The sequence below is a fragment of the Oryctolagus cuniculus genome, chromosome 1 (genome assembly GCF_964237555.1).
Source record: "Oryctolagus cuniculus chromosome 1, mOryCun1.1, whole genome shotgun sequence".
NCBI classification, from domain to species: Eukaryota; Metazoa; Chordata; class Mammalia; order Lagomorpha; family Leporidae; genus Oryctolagus; species Oryctolagus cuniculus.
Genome location: NC_091432.1, coordinates 128,680,378 through 128,702,786, shown reverse-complemented (window position 1 = coordinate 128,702,786; position 22,409 = coordinate 128,680,378). Strand labels below are relative to the sequence as shown.

Below are 22,409 nucleotides of genomic sequence, written 5' to 3'. Positions count from 1 at the left end.
AAGAAGATATCCCATGCACTATGGAAATAAAAGCCAAGAATGTGTAGCCATTCTAATAGACTTTAACACAAAAACTTTTAAAAGAGACAAGAAAGGACATTATGTAATTATTAAGGATCAATTCAACAAGATGCTGTGACTAGACTAAATGTACATGTACCCAATGTTTGGGTGTCTAGATATTTAAAAGAAAAGTTAATAGATCTAAAGGGAGACATGGACTAGGATACAACAATAATGGGAGACTTCAACACCCCACTTTCATCAATGAACAGATGATCTAGACAGAAAAATAAACAAAAAAGAGACAACAGAGCTAATCTATGCAATGGAACTAATGTACCTAATTTATATATACAACATATTTCATATCACAGCTGCAAAATGCACATGCTTTTCATCAGTGCATGGAGAGATAATATAATAGGCAATAAATCAAATCTCAACCAATTAAAAAGAAATTGAAATCACACCTTCTTAACTGAAGGTGATGGATGGGATGAAGCTGTGAATTGACAACTTAAGAAACTCTATAAACGTGAGACACGTGGAGACGGAGCATGAGGCTCCTGAATGAACACTGAGTCATAGAAGAAATCAAAAGGGAAATTAAGAAATTCATAGACGTGAATAAAGATGATACCACCACATATCAAAATTTACAGAAAACAGAATAGGTGTACGAAGAGGGACGTTTACAGCAATTAGTGCCTATGTCAATAAATTGGAAAGGGATAGAAAAATGATCGGACAATGCATCTCACGGGCCTAGGAAAACAACAACGGAAAAATCCTAAAATTAGGTGAGAAGAGATGAATAAAATTAGAGAAGAAACAAATAAAATTGAATAAAAAACTACAATACAGTGATCAGTGAAAGGAAGAGCTGTTTTTGTAAAAATACACAAAACTGATATCAACCCAATTAACCAAACAAAATGGAAGAAGACTTAAATTAATAAATCAGAGATGAAAAAGAAGATGCTATTGGATAACATAGATATAAAAAGAATTATCAGAAATTACTACAAACAAGTTGGAAAATCTAGAAGAAATGGATAGATTCCTGAACACATACTATCTACCAAAATTCAGTCATGAAAACATAGAAAATCTAAATAGGCCAATAAACAACATGGAGATTGAGTCAGGAATAAGGGGCATCCCGAAAATGAAAAGTGCAAGACTTCATTGCTGAATTCTAACAAACTTTTAAAGCAGACATAATTATAATTCTTATAAATCTATTCAAAACTATTAAAACGGAGATAATCATTGCACCCTCCTTCTATGAAGCCAGCTTTGCCCTAATTCCAAAACCAGAAAATGATACAACAAAGAGAACTATAGACCAATATCCCTAATGAACACTGATGCAAAAATCTCAGCAAAATAATAATTAACCTTACGCAACAACATATCAGAAACATCATTCACTCAGACTAACTGGGACTTATTCCAGGTATTCAGAGATGTTTCAACACATACAAGTCAATAAATGTGATACATAACATTAAAAGATTGAAGAATAAAAATCACTTGATTATATCAGTAGGTACAGATAAAGCATTTGATAAAACACAGATCCTTTCATGGTGAAAGCCTTAAACAAATCAAGTATAGAAGGAGCATTCCTCAACACAATCAAGACAATGTATGACAAACACACATCCAGGATCATAATTAACTGGGATTAGTTGGAGGCATTTCCACTAAGTTCCAGAAACAGACAAGGATGACAACTGTAACAACTGCCATTCAATATATTTCTGAAAGTTTTCACCAGAGCCATTAGGCAAGAAAGAGAAAGCAAATGCATACAAATTGGAAAGGAAGAAGTAAAATCATCTGTTTCAGATGACATAATCCTTTATCTAGGGGAACAAATAAACTCCACTAAGAGACTACTGGAACTCATCAGAGAGTTAGCGAAGTTGCAAGATACGAAATCAACACACAAAAATCTATAGTTGTTGTATACACAGACAGTGGAAGGATGAGAAAGAACTTGTGTGATTTTGGGGCTGGTGCTGTGGCACAGTGAGTTAAAGCCCTGGCCTGAAGTGCCGGCATCCCATATGGGCACCAGTTCTAGTCCCGGCTGCTCCACTTCCGATCCAGCTCTCTGCTGTGGCCTGGGATAGCAGTAGAGGATGGCCCAAGTCCTTGGACCCCTGCACCCACGTGGGGGACCCGGAAGAAGTTCCTGGTTCCTGGCTTCAGATCAGTGCAGCTCCAGCCGTTGCAGCCATCTGGGGAGTGAACCAGTGGATGGAAGACCTCTCTCTCTGTCTCTACCTCTCTCTGTAACTCTTTCAAATAAATAAAATAAATTTTAAAAAAAGAACTTGTGTCATCAGCCCCATTCACAGTGGCTACAAAATCTTTAAATAGCTTGGAATAAATTTAATCAAGCAGGTCAAAGATTGGTATGATGAAAATTACAAAACATTAAAGAAACAAATAGAAAAAAGACACAAAGTGGGTAAAATTTCCATATTCATGAATGAGAAGAATTAATATAAAATGTCCAGAATACCAAAGGCCATATACAGATTCAATGTGAACCCAGTCAAAATGCCAATGGCATTCATCTCAGATCTAGAAAAAGACACTAAAATTCATATAGAAACACAAGAGACCAAAATAGCTATAGCAATCTTAACAAAAACAAAGTTGGAGGCATCATAATAACAAATTTCAAGATATACTACAGGGCAATTTTAATCAAAACGCCCACTACTGTCACAAAAATACACATATAGACCCTTGGAACAGAATAGAAACCAAGAAGTTAACACACGCCCCCACAAAAAACCACTTTTTGACAAACACACTAAAAATCAATCCCTGGAGCAAAGACAGTCTCTTCAACAAATGGTGCTAGGAAAACTGGGTCTATATTTGCAGATCTTCAGACAGTACCTCCCTCCTTACACCTTATAGGGAAATTGACTCTAAATGGATCAAGGATCAAATTTTACAACCTGATACCACCAAATTGCTAGAGGAAAACATCTGAGAAACTACAATCACTAGCATAGGCAGACTTCTTGGAAAAAACCCAGAAGCACAGACAATGAAAGCAAATTAAAATGAGTTACATCAAGGTAAGAAGTTTATGTACTTCAGAGGAAACATTCAATAAATAAGTAAATGATAGAATGGAAGTAAATATTTGCAAACTATGCAATGGGTAAAAGAGTAATACAAAGTATCTGTAAAGATATCAAGAAACTCAGCAACAACAAAACTAACAATCCCGTCAAGAAATGAGCAAAGAACCAGAATAGGAATTTTTCAAAGGATGAAATGTGACGGCCATGGGATTCCAAATCCCATTAAGGTAGCATGTACCAATGCCATCTTACTAGTTAAAGTGATTACTTTCAGTTCACAATTGATCATAATGATAGGACTAAGAGCCAAAGGGATCACATAAACAAGACTAGTGTCTGCTAATAATAACTGTTAGAATTTAAAAGGAGAGAACGATCCAACTTGGGAAGCAGGATACACAGCAGACTCATAGAATGGCAGATGCCCTAAATAGCACTCTGGCCTCAGAATCAGCACTTAAGGCATTCGGATCTGACTAAAAAGCCCATGAGAGTATTTCAGGCATGGAAAGCCAAGACACTGTGGCAAAAAAAAAAAAATGACCTAAATGAAAGATCTCTGTGAGTGAGATCCCAGCGGAAAGAACGGGGCCATCCAAGAAGGAGGTACCTTTCTCTGAAGGGAGGAGAGAACTTCCACTTTGATTATGGCCTTTTCTAAATAAGGTTGGAGTTTGTGAACTCAAAAGGCTTCCATAGCCATGGCAACTCACAACAAGAGCCTCGGGTGATTACTGATGTCATAAATAAGAGTCAATTGTTAAGTCAACAACGGGAGTCACTGTGCACCCACTCCCCATGTATTGTACTTAATGTGTTGTACTATGCAAATTAACAGTAAAACTAGTATTCGAACAGTACTTTATACTTTGTGTGTCTGTGTGGGTGCAAACTGTTCTAATCTTTACTTAGTATATACTAAGTTGATCTTCTGTATATAAAGATAATTAAAAATGAATCTTAATGAAGAATGGGATAGGAGAGGGAGTAGGAGATGGGATGGTTTGCAGGTGGGAGGGCGGTTATGGGGAAAAAAACACTATAATCCAAAAGTTGTACTTTGGAAATTTATATTTATTAAATAAAAGTTTTTTTTTAAAAGAAATGTGACAGACAAAAGACACATGAAAAAATGTTCAAGATCACCAATCATCAATGAAATGCTGTTAAAAACCACAATGAGTTTTCACCTTATCCCAATTAGAATCATGATCATCCAAAAATAAAAAAAAAAAAACATGGTGAGGATGTGGATGAAAAGGTACTATAACCCACTGTTCACAAGAACGTACACTGGTACAACCATTATGGAAGACAGGAGTGAGACTCTTCAGAAATCTGATAATGGATCTACCGTATGACCCAGCAATCACACTACCAGAAGTTTACCCTAATGAAATGAAATCAGCATATGAAAGTGCTACCTGTACTCCCATGTTTACTGCAGCTCACAATAGCTAAGGTAGGGAATCAACCCTGATAGCTATCAATTGGTGATGAGATCAAGAAAATATTACAAGTTTATACAGTGAAATACTTCTCAGCCATAAGAAATGAAATCCTGTGTTTTGCAATAGCATGGATACAACTGAAAACTATTATGCTTCATGAAAGAGCCAGTCTCAAAAAGACAAATATCATGTTTTCTATGATATATCATAGTTAATATAGCCTATAAAAATATATAGGAATGAAACAGATATCTTGCAATATGATTGTCAATTTTAGCTTGTTTAAACTCCTGTGTAAGTGTGATATTCCTATTTTCAGTTGTTGCATATTATGGTGAGTAAAGAATTAAGCCTGTGATTATAGAGAGGGAGGATGGGAAAAAAGAGAGGGAGGATGGCAATATAGATATGTTCTTAGCATTGAATCTACAAAGCACATTGACTAGGGTAAAAAAAGTTAAAATTTAAAAAATAAAATGAAACTGCATCTTTGCAAAAATTAAGTAAGAGGGAAAAAATAAAGAAAGAGGGGAATTGGGCCAGCGCCACGGCTCACTAGGCTAATCCTCCGCCTAGCGGCGCTGGCACACCAGGTTCTAGTCCTGGTCGGGGCGCCGGATTCTGTCCCGGTGGCCCCTCTTCCAGGCCAGCCCTCTGCTGTGGCCAGGGAGTGCAGTGGAGGATGGCCCAGGTGCTTGGGCCCTGCACCCCATGGGAGACCAGGAAAAGCACCTGGCTCCTGGCTCCTGCCATCGGATCAGCGCAGTGCGCCGGCCGCAGCGCACTGGCCGCGGCGGCCATTGGAGGGTAAACCAACGGCAAAAGGAAGACCTTTCTCTCTGTCTCTCTCTCTCACTGTCCACTCTGCCTGTCCAAAAAAAAAGAGGGGAATTGAGGAAGGCAGAGGTGGAAGAAAGAAATAGGGTTATTTTCTTAGAACTACACAATGAAATTAATGAAATCTATTCTCTTAATATTAACAAAAATTTAATGAAAAACAAGAAACAAAGAGAATAACCCCACTTACAGCAGTTACAAAATAAAAAATGTAATACACAGAAATTAATTTAAACAAGGTGGGACTGAAATTATGTTTTTGCAAAGGGCAAAGAAAAGGGAAGCAAGGAGGGTAATTGAGAGAAGATAAGAGGGAGACAGGGAAGTACAGTTATCTTCTAAGAACTGTGCCTGTGGAATTCATGAAATGTGTTCTTTTTATATTAGTAAAATGTTTAAAAACCCTACAAATTATTATTGAAAGGAAATAAACACAAAACATAGAAATATATCCCATATTTATGAATTTGAAGAAAAAATATTCTTTAAATGTACATTTATCCAAAGTATTCAAGGAATTCAATGCCATCTTTACCAAAATCCCAATCTCATTTTTTGTGAAAATAGAAAAAAATAATCCCAAAATTCATATGCAAACAAAGGCAATCATGAAAAGAGAACAAAGTTAGAGGCATCAAAAATAAAAATTTTTAAAAAACTAAGGTTGAGATGATGAATTATTCACTAGGAAATCTTTTACTTAGAAATGGCAATATGTGGGGCCAGCACTATAGCATAGTGGGCTGGGCCTCCACCTGCAGTGCCAGTATCCCATATGGGCACCTGTTAGTGTCCCAGCTACTCCTCTTCCAATACAGCTCTCTGCTTGGGCCTGGGAAAGCAGTGGAAGATGGCTCATACACTGGGGCCACTGCACCACATGGGAGACCTGTAGGAAACTCCTGCCACCTGGCTTCAGGTCAGCCCAGCTCTAGCCGTTGTGGCCATTTGAGGAGTAAACCAGCAGATGGAAGACCTTCCTCTCTGTCTTTCTACATATAAGTCTATCTCTCAAATAAATAAGTAAATCTGTTTAAAAAAGAAATGGCAATGTGCCATTCACTACATTTCATCAAAAAATGATAGCAAAAAGATAAACCACACTGACATCACAAGCTGGCTTTGCAAGTTTCACCTTTTCTTCATAGTAACACAGGTTATGTACTTTTAAATTGTGAGTGGAGACAGCCAGAAGTTCAATGATTTGGCCTAGTTGATGGTGATTGAAAACACACTCAATGTCTTGAATTCAAAAAGAGAAAGTTCAGGGATTTCCATACATGAATTTGCCATGGATCAGGCAATCCCCAACAGCATTCACAAGACAGGAGACAGTATCCTCCACTACCCAGGCACCTCTCTTTTCACACACTGGTTCTTTAAGTGCAAATCCATTCACAGTCCACTGTTTCACATATGGACAAATGAAGAGGATTTTTTTTTTTAAGAAAAGAGCTACTTTTATTTATTCAAAAGGAGAGTGAAGAAATGGAGAGACAGAAAGGAAGCAGTCTTTCACGTGCTGATTCACACTCCAAATGGCCTCAATGGCCAGGGCTGTATCCACCAAAAGCCAGGAGCCTGGAGCTCCATCCTGGTGTCCCTCATGAGTGCCAAGTTCTCAACAATCTAGGCCATCTTCCACTGCTTTCCCAGGAACATTAGTTGGGAGCTAGATTGGATGCAGAGTCACAGAGACTTAAATTGCACTGTTATATGGGATAATGGCATGGCAGGTGGTTGTTAAATTGCCTGCACCCACAACGCTGGACTCCAAGGACTGATTTTCACAGTTTCTAAAACAAAGCTCCTTGAAGGAATCCCTGCTCCATGCAAATAAGTCCTCCTTCTCATCTCGCCAATGTTCATACCTATCCCAGTTTCCAAGTTGTACTCACTGCATGTAGGTACTGTAGGACTTCCCACAGTGGCAAGTAGTGGAACAGACTCACATCAGGATACACGGATTTAGGAGTAGGGTCAGGTAGCGGCAGCAGGGGAATTTCTGCAATGAAAACAGGTCACAGCTTGAGAAGTGCTTGAAGCAACCACTGCCTTCTTTAACTCCTCACCCCTGCTACGTCTGAGCATATCCCAGAGCCCACAAGTGACACGAGTCTTGTCCTAAAACACACATGTGCTTCTCCAAGAGTGACAAGCAGCAGACAGTAATGAGTGAGTTGTGTTGTACCCGCACAAACCTGGACACACAGACCCCTCAGAGGGCTAATGTGGGCCATCACAGTGAGGGCTCTCAGGGAGCTTTTAGTCATTGTCAGGCTTTCCTAGTTCCTAGATGTAGTAGATGGTTAAGTAACACTGCTTGAAGAAGCAATAATTGGCAGGGTGGTTTATTCTCTTACATAGGGGTGACTATGTCACACATGGCATTGAGAGCTTTAAAAATAGGTTACATAATCTATGCCAACACAAACATCAAAGAGACAAGTGTCTTTCTATTTCCATGTTTCATTGAAGCAACTGAGATCCAAGGGCTTAGAAATGCTGCCTCAAAATGTTGGGCACCAAAAAATATGTTGTGCCCAGATCGTTAGATCCCCGCAGAGACCCCCAGAGAGTCGGTCACACCGAACTGCAAAAGCAAGGTTTATCGGGAGTACAAGCCGCGACAGGGACCTCATCCAACCAACCAGCACAGCAGAGGAAGGAGTGAGGCCCCGGTCTTTGTTTGGGAGAGTTTTTAAAGGGAAAAAGGGCTACATCAGCAGGAGAAAAGAGTTATATACAGCATGGAAGCTTTGGGTACAGGGAGTTACTTTGTTTAGCAATCTCTACTGTGCTGTCCTTGGCCTACCGAGCTAGCTGTCCCTGGTAAGCTTTGACATCTCTGGAATGCCTGAATGTCTGCTTTTACAAGGACCCGGGTCTGCTATGGGAAACGGAGGCTGCTTTTTTATTTTTTTAAAATGGAGTCACTTTGGTTCTTCAAAAACCACACACATTTTAAGTGAGAAACCCAGGATTTACACTTCAGGTTGCCCTTGATCTCTAGAACAGCAGTAAGCTCCTGCCTTTCTCGGTCTTCCACAGCATGCAGACACTACATAAGGAGGACCACCCTCTACTTAAACGGTTACTGAGTACCTGAGATGGATCCAAGGATTTTTCGAAGTATGAAATACTTTTCTGTGTAATCGCCGGCCTCTGTCAGCGCAGCATCATAGTCTGTAAGACACACAGGGTCCTGTGAAGGGTGATGCAGCCTCTGCACAAGTTCCTGTGTCTGCCTTGGGCACGGATGGGGCAGGCCCGCTGAGAGGGACACAGAAAAAAACCACCTCCCCACCTTACAAAAAAATCACTTTTTGTGTCCTCTTAGAGGTCCACGCCAGGGGGCAGTGCACAAATGAGGGAAGCATGGCCGGCGCCGCAGCTCACTAGGCTAATCCTCCACCTAGCGGCGCCAGCACACCAGGTTCTAGTCCCGGTTGGGGTGCCGGATTCTGTCCCGGTTGCCCCTCTTCCAGGCCAGCTCTCTGCTGTGGCCAGGGAGTGCAGTGGAGGATGACCCAAGTGCTTGGGCCCTGCACCCCATGGGAGACCAGGAGAAGCACCTGGCTCCTGGCTTCAGATCAGCGTGGTGCACAGGCCACAGCGCGCCAGCTGTGGAGGCCATTGGAGGGTGAACCAACAGCAAAAGGAAGACCTTTCTCTCTGTTTCTCTCTTTCTCTCACTATCCATGCTGCCTGTCAAAAAAACAAACAAACAAACAAAAGAGGGAAGCAGAGCTGTAAATCCTAGGTGCGATGGCACCCTTCAAGTGCGATGACAGCCGGATGGGACATTATGAGCATCACAGAAAACAGAGGGTAGACAAGGATGTGCTCAACACTCAGCACAGGTCATCAAGGATTCCAGAACACTTTCAGAGAATTCTTGATAACATTGCAATCCCACTAGAGCTGTAGAGGTGACCACACCAGGAAACACTTGCCATAGCTGGTGACAACACTCCTGTGTATCCCATTAAGTACAGCCCCGTTCATGAAACCGAAGTTGGTCCCACCGTGGAACATGTATGCATTGAAGGATATGTTATATTTGATAAACTGAGACACAGTACGTTCAACATCTGTGGAGAGAGAAGATGAGAACTTAGAGAATATTAAAAATTAACAGGAGGAAAGATGTCTTATTTGAATTGCTGTGATTTGAAACCCCAGCTTGCAATCAGTGAATTTTTTTTCAATCAACCTCCACTAAGATGCTAACCAGAAAATGAAAAATTTCCCTGAACTGATCTATGAGACCATTCATTCTATCAATTCCAAGAGCCTTGTAAAATTTCCATTGTTGCAGAGAATGAAATGCTTTGGCCCCTAGATATAATTATTAAATGATAACCTAAGGATTCTCATCTTCCTGAAATATCTAAACATTGATAATTTTTTGAAAGTGTACAAATGATTAGCATGCCCCCTTTCTAATTGCCAGAACACTGTCTCTGGGTACAACGGCTTTGAATCACTGCTAATGTCTAAAAGTGGCTGTTGTCGAACTTAAGCCACAAAACTCTTTTTGCCACCATATTTCAGGAGATACATATGCCTTTCCCTGCCCACAAGACAAAATAGGAGGCTCAAATTTAGTTAGAAGTGGGAGTCAATCCTTGCCATGCCCCCTGCTATTCCTATGACTATTGAATTAAACAATATTAAAAAATCTAATCTCTCTCTCTCTTTCAAGCTTCCAATTCCTATTTTGTTAACCGCGAGGATTAATTGCTGGTACCTCACAGGATTGAGAAAAAATTAATTATTAATTAATTCGGAAATACGTATAAGAAACATGACACAAGGCCTGACAGAAAAGATCAGAAAAGTTACTGTGTCTTGTTAGTGATGCACCTGCTGTTATGTTTGTGGTTGGTGGTGAACTTCTTGCACTGTTGGCCGTGATGTTATTACTGGCATTTGTAGAGGTTTCATTGAGGTTTATACTGTGTGTTGTCATGGTAGTGATATTGGTGTTTTGATTATTGATCTTGGTGTTGGAGTTACTGTAGCTTGCACTACTGTTGATGCTGGTAGTTTTGTTATTGCTGTTATGTTGCTGCTACTGTTGTTGGCATTGTTGTTGATGGTGTTGATAGTGGTTTTTGTTATTTAGTGCTTATGGTGGTGATATTGTAGCTGTCCTTATAAACATTATTGGTGTTATTGTTACTGGTATCATTGTTATTTTTGATGCCATTTTTATTGGCCGTGGCAGTGTTCTCATAGTTTGTTCGTGGTAGTGGCATTGGCATTTTTGTTGTGTTGATGGTGCTGATTGTAGTTCGTCTGGCTGCTGTTGGTGGGAACACTGATGTTATTGCTATGCTGTGACTGGTGATGTTAGTGAGATTTTCTTTTGTACATTCTGTGTTCAGTCTTGTCTCAGTATGTGACAGACTTGTTCTGTATGCAGACTTGTCTCAGTAAGCAAGTGTTTTTGAATTTTTTTCAGTTAAATACAAGTGAGCTTGTTTGAATAACAGCTGCAACAAGATACCATTAGTAGAAACATGCGTTTAAAAAGTGAACACAGAGGCCAATGCTTGGCATAGTAGGTTAAGCTTCTGATGGTAGTGTCAGCATCCCATATGGGTGCTGGTTTGAGTTCTGGCAGCTCCACTTCCGATCCAACTCCCTGCTAATGGCCTATGAAAACAGCAGCTTCTGTCAGGATAGGAAAAGCCCAATTTTTATTCACTTGCATTTCTTTAAGGCCTGGCTGAAAGCATGGACTTTGGTGAATGTTCACATCTGAATGAATAAACAAATTAACAGTGAACCATTGAAATGCTCCGTGATGCAGTGCCATCTTTCCTTGGTGTCCAGCGTTGCTTCACACTTACCACGTATGTTTGTAAATTGGTGTGGCCCTAAACCCCAGCAGTCAAACCAGCCAATCCAATATTCCATAATCAGAATGGGCTTATTTCCCTGGAAATAAATACAATCAAACAGTTAAGTATGGAAAAAATAAAAGTCATAAGCCCTCATGGCAGCAGGGGAGAGTTTAAGAATCTCATGCTTTCCATGTTTTTCCAAATTCAGAACATTTTCTTTTTGTTCCATGATTTTTCACTTCCTCCTCACCTATCACATGTTCACCACTATCCGTAGCTTTGGCTCCTCCACTACACCAGTATCTCCTGGTTCCTCCCAGCTTTGTGCGCCTGCCTACAGTACATGGACAGAAGCACCCATGATTCCAAACTTGTGTTATCCTAGGCTGGCTTTGAAAGAATCAGCTTTGGATACAGAGAACCCCGACTGAAAACCTTTTATGGAGAGTGACGTTCAGAGATCACACTTCTGCTGAGCACAGAACCATCACTCCAACTCAGGTCTGTGTGCAATGATTAGATACTAGTCCTAGGGTTTACTCAGTCAATTTTTGTTCATTTTCTGTATGAGTTTATTCCATTTCACTTTACCTCAAGTGTGCTGAAGTTGCATTTCTATTTATTTCTTTATTGCATAATCTTACTTAAAATAGATTTGTTGGTAAACATAGTACATAAAGTACCAGGCTATTTTGACAATAACTGCATATTTTTAATTCCTAGTCATCATTCAAACTTTCCATTATGCTTGGTACTGATTGATTACCCCAGGATACTATGAGTCTCCTTTATAAAATGAGTAAATTAAGGTTAGGAAAGCTGTCCAAATTCACTGAGACTTTAACTTCCCTGCCAAGTTACAGAATGCTTCCTTTTAACCTTCACTCTCTGTTGCCTGTGGATTGCAAATGTCTTATCTAAAACAGAAATTCTTGTGCCAAAGTAAAAAAATAAATATTTCTCAAGACATCTGAACTAACTCTTGTCTACATACAGAGGTACTTCATTTCAGATTCTCCTTATACTTGCCCAAACTGCTCTATGTCCTAGGCTTTCATCCTGATGCCTACATTCCACTTCTATTGTAACATTTCCAAGGCTGCCGATTAGTTCAGGCTCCTTTGGTAACGGGCGAAGTCTCCCCAGAGCAGGGGTAGCTGTCACTGTGCATAAAACCTGGAAGGTTCCAACTGAACTACTCTTGGTTGATATGCTAGACACTCACAGAGTGCATTCATTCTTGGTCACATCCTGCTATGACCCCAGAGTTTGAAGCCTGAACATCTAATTTTTAGGTTGGACATGGTGTGGTTTAGATGTCCTGTCTTCTTTCATCTTGGTTTAATCTTTCAATTTCTGCACCCTCAAAACACTTCTGTGGGAAGGTAAATGGAAAATAAATATTCTGAGTCATTATATGACTGAAAATATCTTTATTTTGTATTCTATCAACACATTTGATCAATATTTGAGCTGGTTATAAAATTCTAAGTTAGAATTCATTTACCCTCAAATTTCAAATTTGTGTCCCATTGCTTCCTACTATACCATATCGGTATTTTTTTATGTATTTGATAGATAGAGTTAGACAGTGAGAGAGAGAGAGAGAGAGAAAGAAAGGTATTCCTTCCGTTGGTTCACCCCCCAAATGGCCGCTACGGCCAGAGCTACGCATATCCAAAGCCAGGAGCCAGGTGCTTCTTCCTGGTCTCCCATGCAGGTGCAGGAACCCAAGCACTTGGGCCATCCTCCACTGCCCTCCCAGGCCACAGCACAGAGCTGGACTGGAAGAGGAGCAACCGGGACTAGAACCTGGCACCCATATGGGATGCTGGTGCCACAGGCGGAGGATTACCAAGTGAACCACAGTGCCAGCCCCCAAATCAGTATTTTGTAATCCTACACAATTCTGTTTCCTGTTGTTCTCTGTGTAAGATAATGATCACTTTCCCTGTAGGCTGTTAATTTCACTATGTGGGTCCTTTTTACCATTTTCGGTGTTATTAGAGCGCTACCTTCAATGGATACATATATAACATTCAGTTAAAGGAATTCTTATGTTGTTTGTAATTTCCTTCCCCTGAGTTCCTTGGTTTTTTTTGCTTGTTTGTTTTTGACAGGCAGCGTGGATAGTGAGAGAGAGAGAGAGAGAGAGAGACAGACAGACAGAGAGAAAGGTCTTCCTTTTTGCCATTAGTTCACCCTCCAATGGCCACCGCGGCTGGCGCGCTGCAGCCGGCGCACTGCGCTGATCCGAAGGCAGGAGCCAGGTGCTTCTCCTGGTCTCCCATGGGGTGCAGGGCCCAAGCACTTGGGCCATCCTCCACTGCACTCCCTGGCCACAGCAGAGAGCTGGCCTGGAAGAAGGGCAACCGGGATAGAATCTGGTGCCCCGACCGGGACTAGAACCCCGTGTGCCAGCGCCGCAAGGCGGGGGATTAGCCTAGTGAGCCGCGGCACCGGCTTACCAATAACCTCTTATTTACAATCATGGATTAACATACCCAAGTTGGTGAAAGGCATACGCTTTGCATAATTCAATGAATCTAAAGCTTGGAAAGGAGAAATTACTGAAGCATAAATAAGAATAATGAGAAAAGTCTGTGACTTTTTGGGAATCTCAAAGCCAGAATTCTGGGATGAGGAGAAAGAGAAAAAAGAAATGAGTAATGGCGAGAATGTGGATCTTCATACCACAGTGTGCCACCAAGATCTATTTCTATTCTGGAGCACATCATGTGCTCTGTGTCACGGGAACATCTCCTAAGTACTTGGGCCAACACAAGTTCACCTAGATCAGCAATAAGTAATAATAAAAGAGGAAATCATTATACTTAGTGAAATAAGCCAGTCTCACAAAGACAAATACTGTATGGTCTCTCTAATCTGTGGTAGCTAATAGAGTACCTAAAAGGTAACCTGTAGGAGTGAAACTGACACCTTGGTATGTGATGATTTTGAAGAGCCCTTGTCTTGAGTGTTTAAGGAACAATTTTTGTATGTTTGTGTTCTTTTTCTTCATACTATTCTATGAACTCTCTATTTAGTGTAGGGTTAATCTTATGAATATAAAATTAACTGAAAATAGATTTTTATAAAAAATAAGAATGGGAATGGGAGAGGGAGGAAGAAGAAGGGTGGGAGTGTGGGCAGGAGTGAGGGAAAATCACCATATTCCCAAATTTGTATATATTGAATGCATGAAGTTTATATCCCTTAAATAAAATAAAATTTTAAAAACAAAAATATATACTTACAAACAATAAAAATAATTTTGCCTCTTTTAAAAATTTTGGTTATTTATTTATTTATTTTAGAGGCAGAGGGGGAGTGAGAGACCAGAGACAGCTTCTCCACAAATCCTGTGAACCATGGCTAGGCCAGGGTGAGATGGAAGACAGGAACTCAGTTCAGCTCACACACATTGGCGGCAGGGACCCAATTCCTGGAGCCATCTCCTGCTGCCTCCCATAGTGCACATCACCAGGAAGCTGGAGTCAGCAGGAGAGAAGAGAGGACTTCAACCTAGCATCCAGCTGGGCCTCCCAACAGGTGTCTTAACCACTATGTCAAAGAGTGAATCCTTGTTTGTTTCTTTAAATTTGAAAATAAGCCAGAGGAAAGATGCCCAAACCTTCCTATTGCACAGGACAAAGTAATCTTGTAAACTTAAAAATCTCCATGAAGCAAGCACCTGTCCAAACTGAGAGCATAAAGGAACATGGAAATTGCTCAAGGAACACATGATAGGAAGACGTACGAAGAGGAAAAAATAAAAATCGGACCTGAGGGAGTTTTATTAAATGGAGTACACTATGTCAAAACCATAAAGCATTAACAGGACAATAAACAGGCAAAGAACATTAAAGTAAATGGAGTGAAAAGTGAGCAAAATTAAATATAAACGAACATGGAGTACAAAGGAGTAGAAGAGAAAACCTTAAGAGAGCTATGGGAGTTAGACAGAATTCTGCATTATACATAATTTGTGTCCCTAAAGAAATAAACAAAACATTTTAAACATGTGTAAAGAAATAAAACTAACAATTTCCCATAAGGGTGATCTGTGTTATTTGGACCAATCTTTTCAATGAGTATCAAAAATGCATATAATATGACGTCACCTTAGAAATAGCTTAAAAGGAAATTCATGGATATGAAGATAAATCTGGAGATATATTTAAAAGTAAGTTCAGGAGATAAAAACATAAGGCAATTAAAGAGATACAAAGCTCATTTAGACATGTTATAAGCATGTTTTAGACTTAAATAATGAAATGATTAGTATTGTTAGCTATCATTTCTCAGATTAGACTAAAAGGTGTAAAGCAAAGATGTTCATATAAATTCTATAATTTTAAACTGGTATTTTAAAAAAACCTGATGGAAGCATGGCTGTCCCCTTTGAACACACACCACAATTCTGGATCTGCACACTGAGAATACCTAGAAGCAACAGCTGTTTGATATTGATCTCAGATTGTGTCCCACAGGTGACAGCAGGCCCCTAGGAGGAATAGTTGACAACATGTATAGTACTGAAGTAGATCAGGAGAGTCTGGGACATCTTAATTGGCTGGAAACTGTCAGAGACAGAGGGTGTCATGACAAAAGGAAGTAGTAACCAGTTTGAAAGGCAGCCAATTAGCCAAGAAAAACAACATTTCAGCTTCAAGAAAAAATGAATACAATGGAGGTAATTGAATTGAATCAATCATATTATAATATCATGAATTGATAATAATGGTAACTAGACCTGATCAGCTTTGACTACAGTGCCCAGTGAAGCAGGCAGTGGTACCACCCACCCATCCATCCATGACCTGGGAATGCAACTCTAAAGCTTTCCTGAGTGGCTTGGCTCACCAAGGTCCCAGGAAATGAGTGGGTCTCCCAGTCACCTTTTTGTGGCACTGAGATGCAGCTGAGGGACAAGCATCGGTGTAGTTTTTTTAAGCTGTTGCTTTGGGTGCTTGCAATCCATATTGGAGTGCATTGTTTGCTCCCTTGCTCCTCTTCTTCTAACCCTGCACATGTGTGTGACCTAGGAGCCAGCAGTGATTATTCAGACTTTGTTCACTGTAGCCCACATGGGAAACCCAGATGGAGGCCCTTGCTATTGCAGGGATTCCGGGTATGAATGGAAATGGAAAATATTTTTCCTTCTGTGTACTTCTTTCTCCCAAATAAAAATGAAAATAAATAAATATTTTAAAGATTTAAATGAAGCAACTGAGTGGCCCATTCTCAGAACCTGTTTACTGTGTTCTGGAAAGCAGACCATCAGCACTTGCAAGCTTCTTTTAGTCCTGGAAGCAGCATGGCAACTGGCCTCCCTGAGCAAGCATGCCCCCATGAAGTTACCCACGCAACCCCCAAATACTGGGAAGGTTCTCCATTCTCCGTTCATCCTGGTTCAACATGCCCCCATGAAGTTACCCACGCAACCCCCAAATACTGGGAAGGTTCTCCGTGAGGGCATCCTGGTTCAACATGCCCCCATGGAGCCTTAGACACTGATAGTCACCTTTCCACATTCATGATGTGCCACATGGCCTATCACCATGGGCCTGTCACCATGACCTCTCTCCCACACAACCTGCAGAAACTGAAGATGGCCCAGCACACATAGTGAAGTGCACTGTGCACAGAGCTGCTTCAAACTTGCTGCAACCAAGGAAATAGCTTCCCAGCTTGTGGTGCAATCTCACACTCCTTGCAAACACTTGACATAATGTCAGTGTTACAGTTCAAGAAGCTAAACACACACTGAAGTGATCACCTGGACCAAAGCACAAAAACCAGTATAAGAACAAAAACACATGAAAAAAAAAAACACAAGGAAATATGATTCCTCAAAGGAACCGAATAACTCTAGCAACAGACCACAAGGAACCAGAGAGAAGTGAAGTACTTTACAGAATCTAAAAACAATGATTTGAAGGAAAATTAGTGATACCTAAGAGAATACAGACTTGAATACAGACTCTCTTGAAAAGAGAGCATATGAATTAGAAATTTAGCATAGAATTAATCAGAAATATTGGAGCTAAAGAACTGAATAAATGAACCCACAACAGCATAACTGAGCCACCTGAAAAAATTCTGAATTGGAAGACAGGTCTTTTGAAATAATGCTATCCAATAAAAAAATAAATAAAACTTTTTTAAAAATGAAGGATGCCTTGAAGACCTGTAGAGTGCTGTTAAGTGAGCAAGATCCTCCCTATGGGTGTTCCAGATGGAGAAGAAAAGGGAAAAATGCATAGAATACTTATTTAATGACATAATTGCTGAAATGGGGGAAAATATGAGCTTCCAGACACAGAAAGCTCAAAGACCGCTCACAGGCCAAACCAAAAGGCCCTCTTCAAGACATAGTCTAGTCGAACTGTGAAAAATATGAACTAGAGAATTGTAAAGATAAGAAATCTCTCTTAGATTAATGACACACTTCTCAGCAGACTTAGAGACCAGGTGAACCAACTTATTTTTGGTAAAGTAGCTAAAATCAATCCCTGGAGAAAGGAAAGTCTACAACAAATGGTGCTGGGAAAACTGAATCTCCCAGTGCAGAAGTATCAAACTAGACCCCTACCTTACACCTTACACAAAAACCCACTCAAATGAATCAAAGACCTAAATCTATGACCTCATACCATCAAATTACTAGAGAACAAAGGGGATACTCTGCAAGCTATTGGCAATAGGCAAAGACTTCTTGGATAAGACCCTAGAAGCACATGCAATCAAAACCAAAATAAACAAATGGGATTATACCAAGATGAGAAGCTTCTGCACTGCAAAGGATCTACTCAACAAAGTGAAGAGGCAACCAACAGAATGAGAGAAAATACTTACAAACTATGAAACTGATAACAGACATATCTAGAATCTATAATGAGCTCAAAAAACTCAACAATAACAAAACAAACAGTCCAGTTGAGAAATGGGCAAAGGACTTGAACAGGCATTTTTCAAGAGAGGAAATTCAAATGGCCAATAGACACTTGAAAAAATGTTGAGGATCACTAGACATGAGGGCCATGTAAATCAAAACCACAATGAAGTTTCACCTCACTCTAGTTAGAATGACTCTCATACAGAAATAAACAAACAAAAAATGTTGTTCAAGGATGTGAGGGAAAAGGTACCCTAATCCTCTGTTGGTGGGAATGCAAACTGGTACAGCCACTGTGGAAGAGAATATGGATATACCTTAGAAAATGCACATAGACCTACCATTTGCCCCAGCAATCTCACTCCTAGGAATTTATCCAAATGAAAAGAAATTAGCATTTGAAAGTATTATCTGTACCCGCATGTTTATAGCAGCTCAATTCACAGTAGATAAGATAGGAAATGAACCAAGATGTCTATCAATTGATGACTGATGATTGGATAAATTATGGTTTATACACACACACATACACTATGGAGTACTACCAAGCTGTAAAAAATATGAAATGCTTTCTTTTGCAACAAAACAGATACAACTGAAGACAATTATATTTAGTAAAATAAGCCAGTCTCAAAAGGTAGATATCATGTTTTCCCTGATCTGGGGTAACTAATAGAGTACCTAAAATGCAACGTACTGGAGTAAAATGGACATTTTGAGATTCAGTGATGGTTTATAGCCCTTGTCTCTTGTGTTGAGGAACAGTGTTTTTTTCTTTTTTCATACTATTTGTTGAACTCTTTACTTAGTGTAGGATTAACCTTATCAGCATAAAGTATACTGAAAATAGATCTTTGTGGCCAGCACCATGGCTCACTTGATTAATCCTCTGCCTGTGGCGCTGGCATTCCACATGGATGTCGGGTTCTAGTCCCAGTTGCTCCTCTTCCAGTCCAGCTCTCTGCTGTGGTCCGTGAAGGCAGTGGAGGATGGCCTAAGTGCTTGGGCCCTGTACCCACATGGGAGACCAGGAGGGAGCCCCTGGCTCCTGGCTTCGGATCAGCGCAGCGCGCCAGCTGTAGTGGCCATTTGGGGGGGTGAAACAATGGAAGGAAGACCTTTCTCTCTGTCTCTCTCTCTCACTAACTCTGCCTGCAAAAGAAAGAAAGAAAGAAAGAAAGAAAGAGAGAGAGAGAGAGAGAGAGAGAGAAAGAAAGAAAGAAAGAAAGAAAGAAAGAAAGAAAGAAAAAATTAAGAAGGGGGGGGGCATGGTGCCATGGTATAGCAGGTAATAGCCACTGTCTGCAGTGCCGGCATCTTATTTGGGTTATGGTTCGAGTACCGGCTACTCCACTTCTGATATAGCTCACTACTATGGCCTGAGAAGGCAGTAGAAGATGGCCCAAGTCCTTGGGCCCCTGCACCCACATGGGAGACCCAGAAGAGGAAGCTCCTGGCTTCAGATCAGCATAGCTCCGGCCGTTGCGGCCATCTGGGGAATGAACCAGTAATGAAAGACACCTCTCTCTGTGTCTGCCTCTGCCTCTCTGTAACTCTGCCTTTCAAATAAATAAATCTGTTTAAAAAGTATATTATCAAAAAAACTAAGAGTAGGATTAGGAAAGGGAGGATGAAGAAGGGTTGGTACATAGGCCAGAGAGAAGGTAGGGTAGGGAGTATCATTATGTTCCAAAGTTTGTATCTATGAAACACATGAAACTTGTATAACTTAAATAATATTTTTAAAAAGAAAAGACAAATAAATGTTTAAAAATGAAAAACTTAATTTCAATGAAGATGTTAAAAACAAGTAACAACAGAAAAAGAAAGATAAAAGGAAGATTAATGAATGCATAGCACAAAAATTTCTGGGTACTTCTAGTTACTAAGTTGGAAAATGTGCAGAAATACATAAGAAAACAAAGTTTTCATTTTTATCTTTGTTAAAAACTTATAGAGGAGTAGGAGAAACACAATGGAATGAGAAATGTGGGAAGCTTTGGCCAAATGAGGTCTCTGCATGTGACAGGAATGGAAAGAAAGCTTCCTTCTGAGTATGGACTGGCACTGGAAAGCAGACAAGAAGTCACAACAGGACGATCAGGACTTGTCAGCGGAGTTGGATGCTATGGCAGGCCCCAGGGAAGCTAGGAAAGCAGATGAAGCGGAGAGGACAATGATCCACATTTGATAACTGAAGAGTGGCACCTGGCTGTGCAGTGGGGACAGGATATGCTCCCTGTGCTTAGTCCACTGAAACTGTCAAAGGGGACATACGCAGAGAGAAAAGGAGAAGCTGCTCGATTCCTCTTTGTAATTAAATTACTAAGAAATATCCACCCATTCTCATGATTCTCAGAGTCCAGATGAAAACAATACAACCAAAGAAAGATATTTATCTTTCATACATGACACAAGGTGTCCATTTATTCCTTTTTTTAAAATTTGCTTCTTTATTTATTTTTTTTTGACAGGCAGAGTGGACAGTGAGAGAGAGAGACAGAGAGAAAGGTCTTCCTTTTTCCATTAGTTCACCCCCCAAGTGGCCACTATGGCCGGTGTGTTGTGCCAATCTGAAGCCTGGAGCCAGGTGCTTACTCCTGGTCTCCCATGTGGGTGCAGGGCCCAAGGACCTGTGCCATCCTCCACTGCCCTCCCAGGCCACAGCAGAGAGCTGGCCTAGAAGAGGAGCAATCGGGACAGAACCAGCGCCCCAACCAGGACTAGAATCTGGGGTGCCGGCACCGCAGGCAGATGATTAGTCTAGTGAGCCATGGCACTGGCCAAGGTGTCCATTTCTGAGCTCTGTTCACACAGAGGAAAGAGAACATCTTCTGTTTATGATTCGCTGATAATGTTGTACATCTTTAATCCTTCAGTCTACTCTCAACCATTTCCACAATGTGATCCATAAGCAGAAATGACAGGGCAGGAGTTCTTCCTCTTTTTCCACACAAAAAAAGCAAACATACCCTGAAATGGCTTCGGACACTATCAAGCCCATTCTTGACACCAGATGCACTGGCTATGGAATTGTGGAAGGAGAAGGGTGCAACTCTCCATCTCTAAGACATCTTACCTGCACTCTATACAGCCGTTTAGGAATATCCTTAAAATATTTTCTCATATTGATGGTCGCCAGTACTGTAAAGAGAAGAAATATCTACTGAGACACTGTGACAAGTGCCATCAAGGAAGAGATGGAAGCCCCTTCTACACATAAAGCAGGAGTATGCTGAGCCGTATGGATAGTGCGACACTGCTTGTAGCCATAGTGACTTTCTCCACATCAAACACTTGCTAGGACACTTTATGCAAAAGATATTTTGTGTACCAGTGCAATCTCAGCTACTTCAATCTTAGTATTTTATGCAGCTTTTATAGGCCAAAGTTCAGCACACTTTCCAGGGTACCACTATAATATGGAAAACACATTAAAAGAGGCAAGAATAACATTCTACTGCAGCAGATGATACTGTGTTAAACATTATGTGACTGGACCCATCTGCCTACTGATATCCAGTCATTTTTCTTACTATTAACACTTGGAGATTCTGTCCTGAATTTTCCTGCTACTTCATTCTTAAGGGTTCACTGAGTGTCTACACTGAATCTCAGCATGTAGGCTCATAGCTCAAATTGGGTTACTTTCTCACCATCTTCTATGGTTCCCTGTGTTGGTGAGGATGGCCAGGATGCTAAGCTCTGCCCACTGTTCCTCACTTGCTGTAATACAAGTCTTTTTGATCCAATATAATGTGCATAGGAAAGAGAGGCATAGAACAGTCACTCGGATTGTTCAAAGTTTACATCATCTGAGTAAGAGTCTTAGTTCTCCTTTCAAGCAGCTCTAACTTGTACCTCCTTTGATGTAGCCTTTTGGCAGCTCAGTCGGTACATCAGAGGTCAAAAGCAGCTCCACAACCCCTCTTTTCAACAGAGCCTGTGGTGAAAATTGAATAAAATGAGTCCCATTTAGGAGAGCAATTCCTCACAGACTTTGTCCAATTCCAGAAGGCACAGCTGTCAGGCAGAAGCCAGCACCTCCATGGAGCCCTACATTGTGCCTTCCACCTCTTCCTTGCCGATCTGGTGAGCACCACCACCCTATTTTATCCAGGTCTTTAACTCAAGTCCTTTGGTGTACAGAGCTAATGTGACAGGGCAGACTCTGAAGGGTCAGGCCAGATCACAAGGCTCCTCATCCTGCTCAGCACCCTGATCAGGGCTCCATTCAAGACTGGAA

General features: G+C 40.7%; 1 protein-coding gene across 2 annotated transcripts in view; it reads right to left on the bottom strand.

Annotated features, from left to right (window-relative positions):
• LOC103345097 (beta-galactosidase-1-like protein 3) overlaps window positions 1–22,409 on the bottom strand; it is an 88,989-nt gene that overhangs the window by 37,149 nt on the left and 29,431 nt on the right. For both annotated transcript variants that reach the window (XM_051834487.2, XM_008248354.3), the window contains exons 8-13: window positions 22,025–22,106; window positions 21,243–21,307; window positions 11,269–11,356; window positions 9,364–9,501; window positions 8,513–8,593; window positions 7,306–7,412 (exon numbers count right to left, since the gene is read on the bottom strand). In XM_051834487.2, the coding sequence (XP_051690447.2) occupies window positions 7,306–7,412; window positions 8,513–8,593; window positions 9,364–9,501; window positions 11,269–11,356; window positions 21,243–21,307; window positions 22,025–22,106 (561 nt within the window). The remainder of the gene's footprint in view (window positions 1–7,305; window positions 7,413–8,512; window positions 8,594–9,363; window positions 9,502–11,268; window positions 11,357–21,242; window positions 21,308–22,024; window positions 22,107–22,409) is intronic.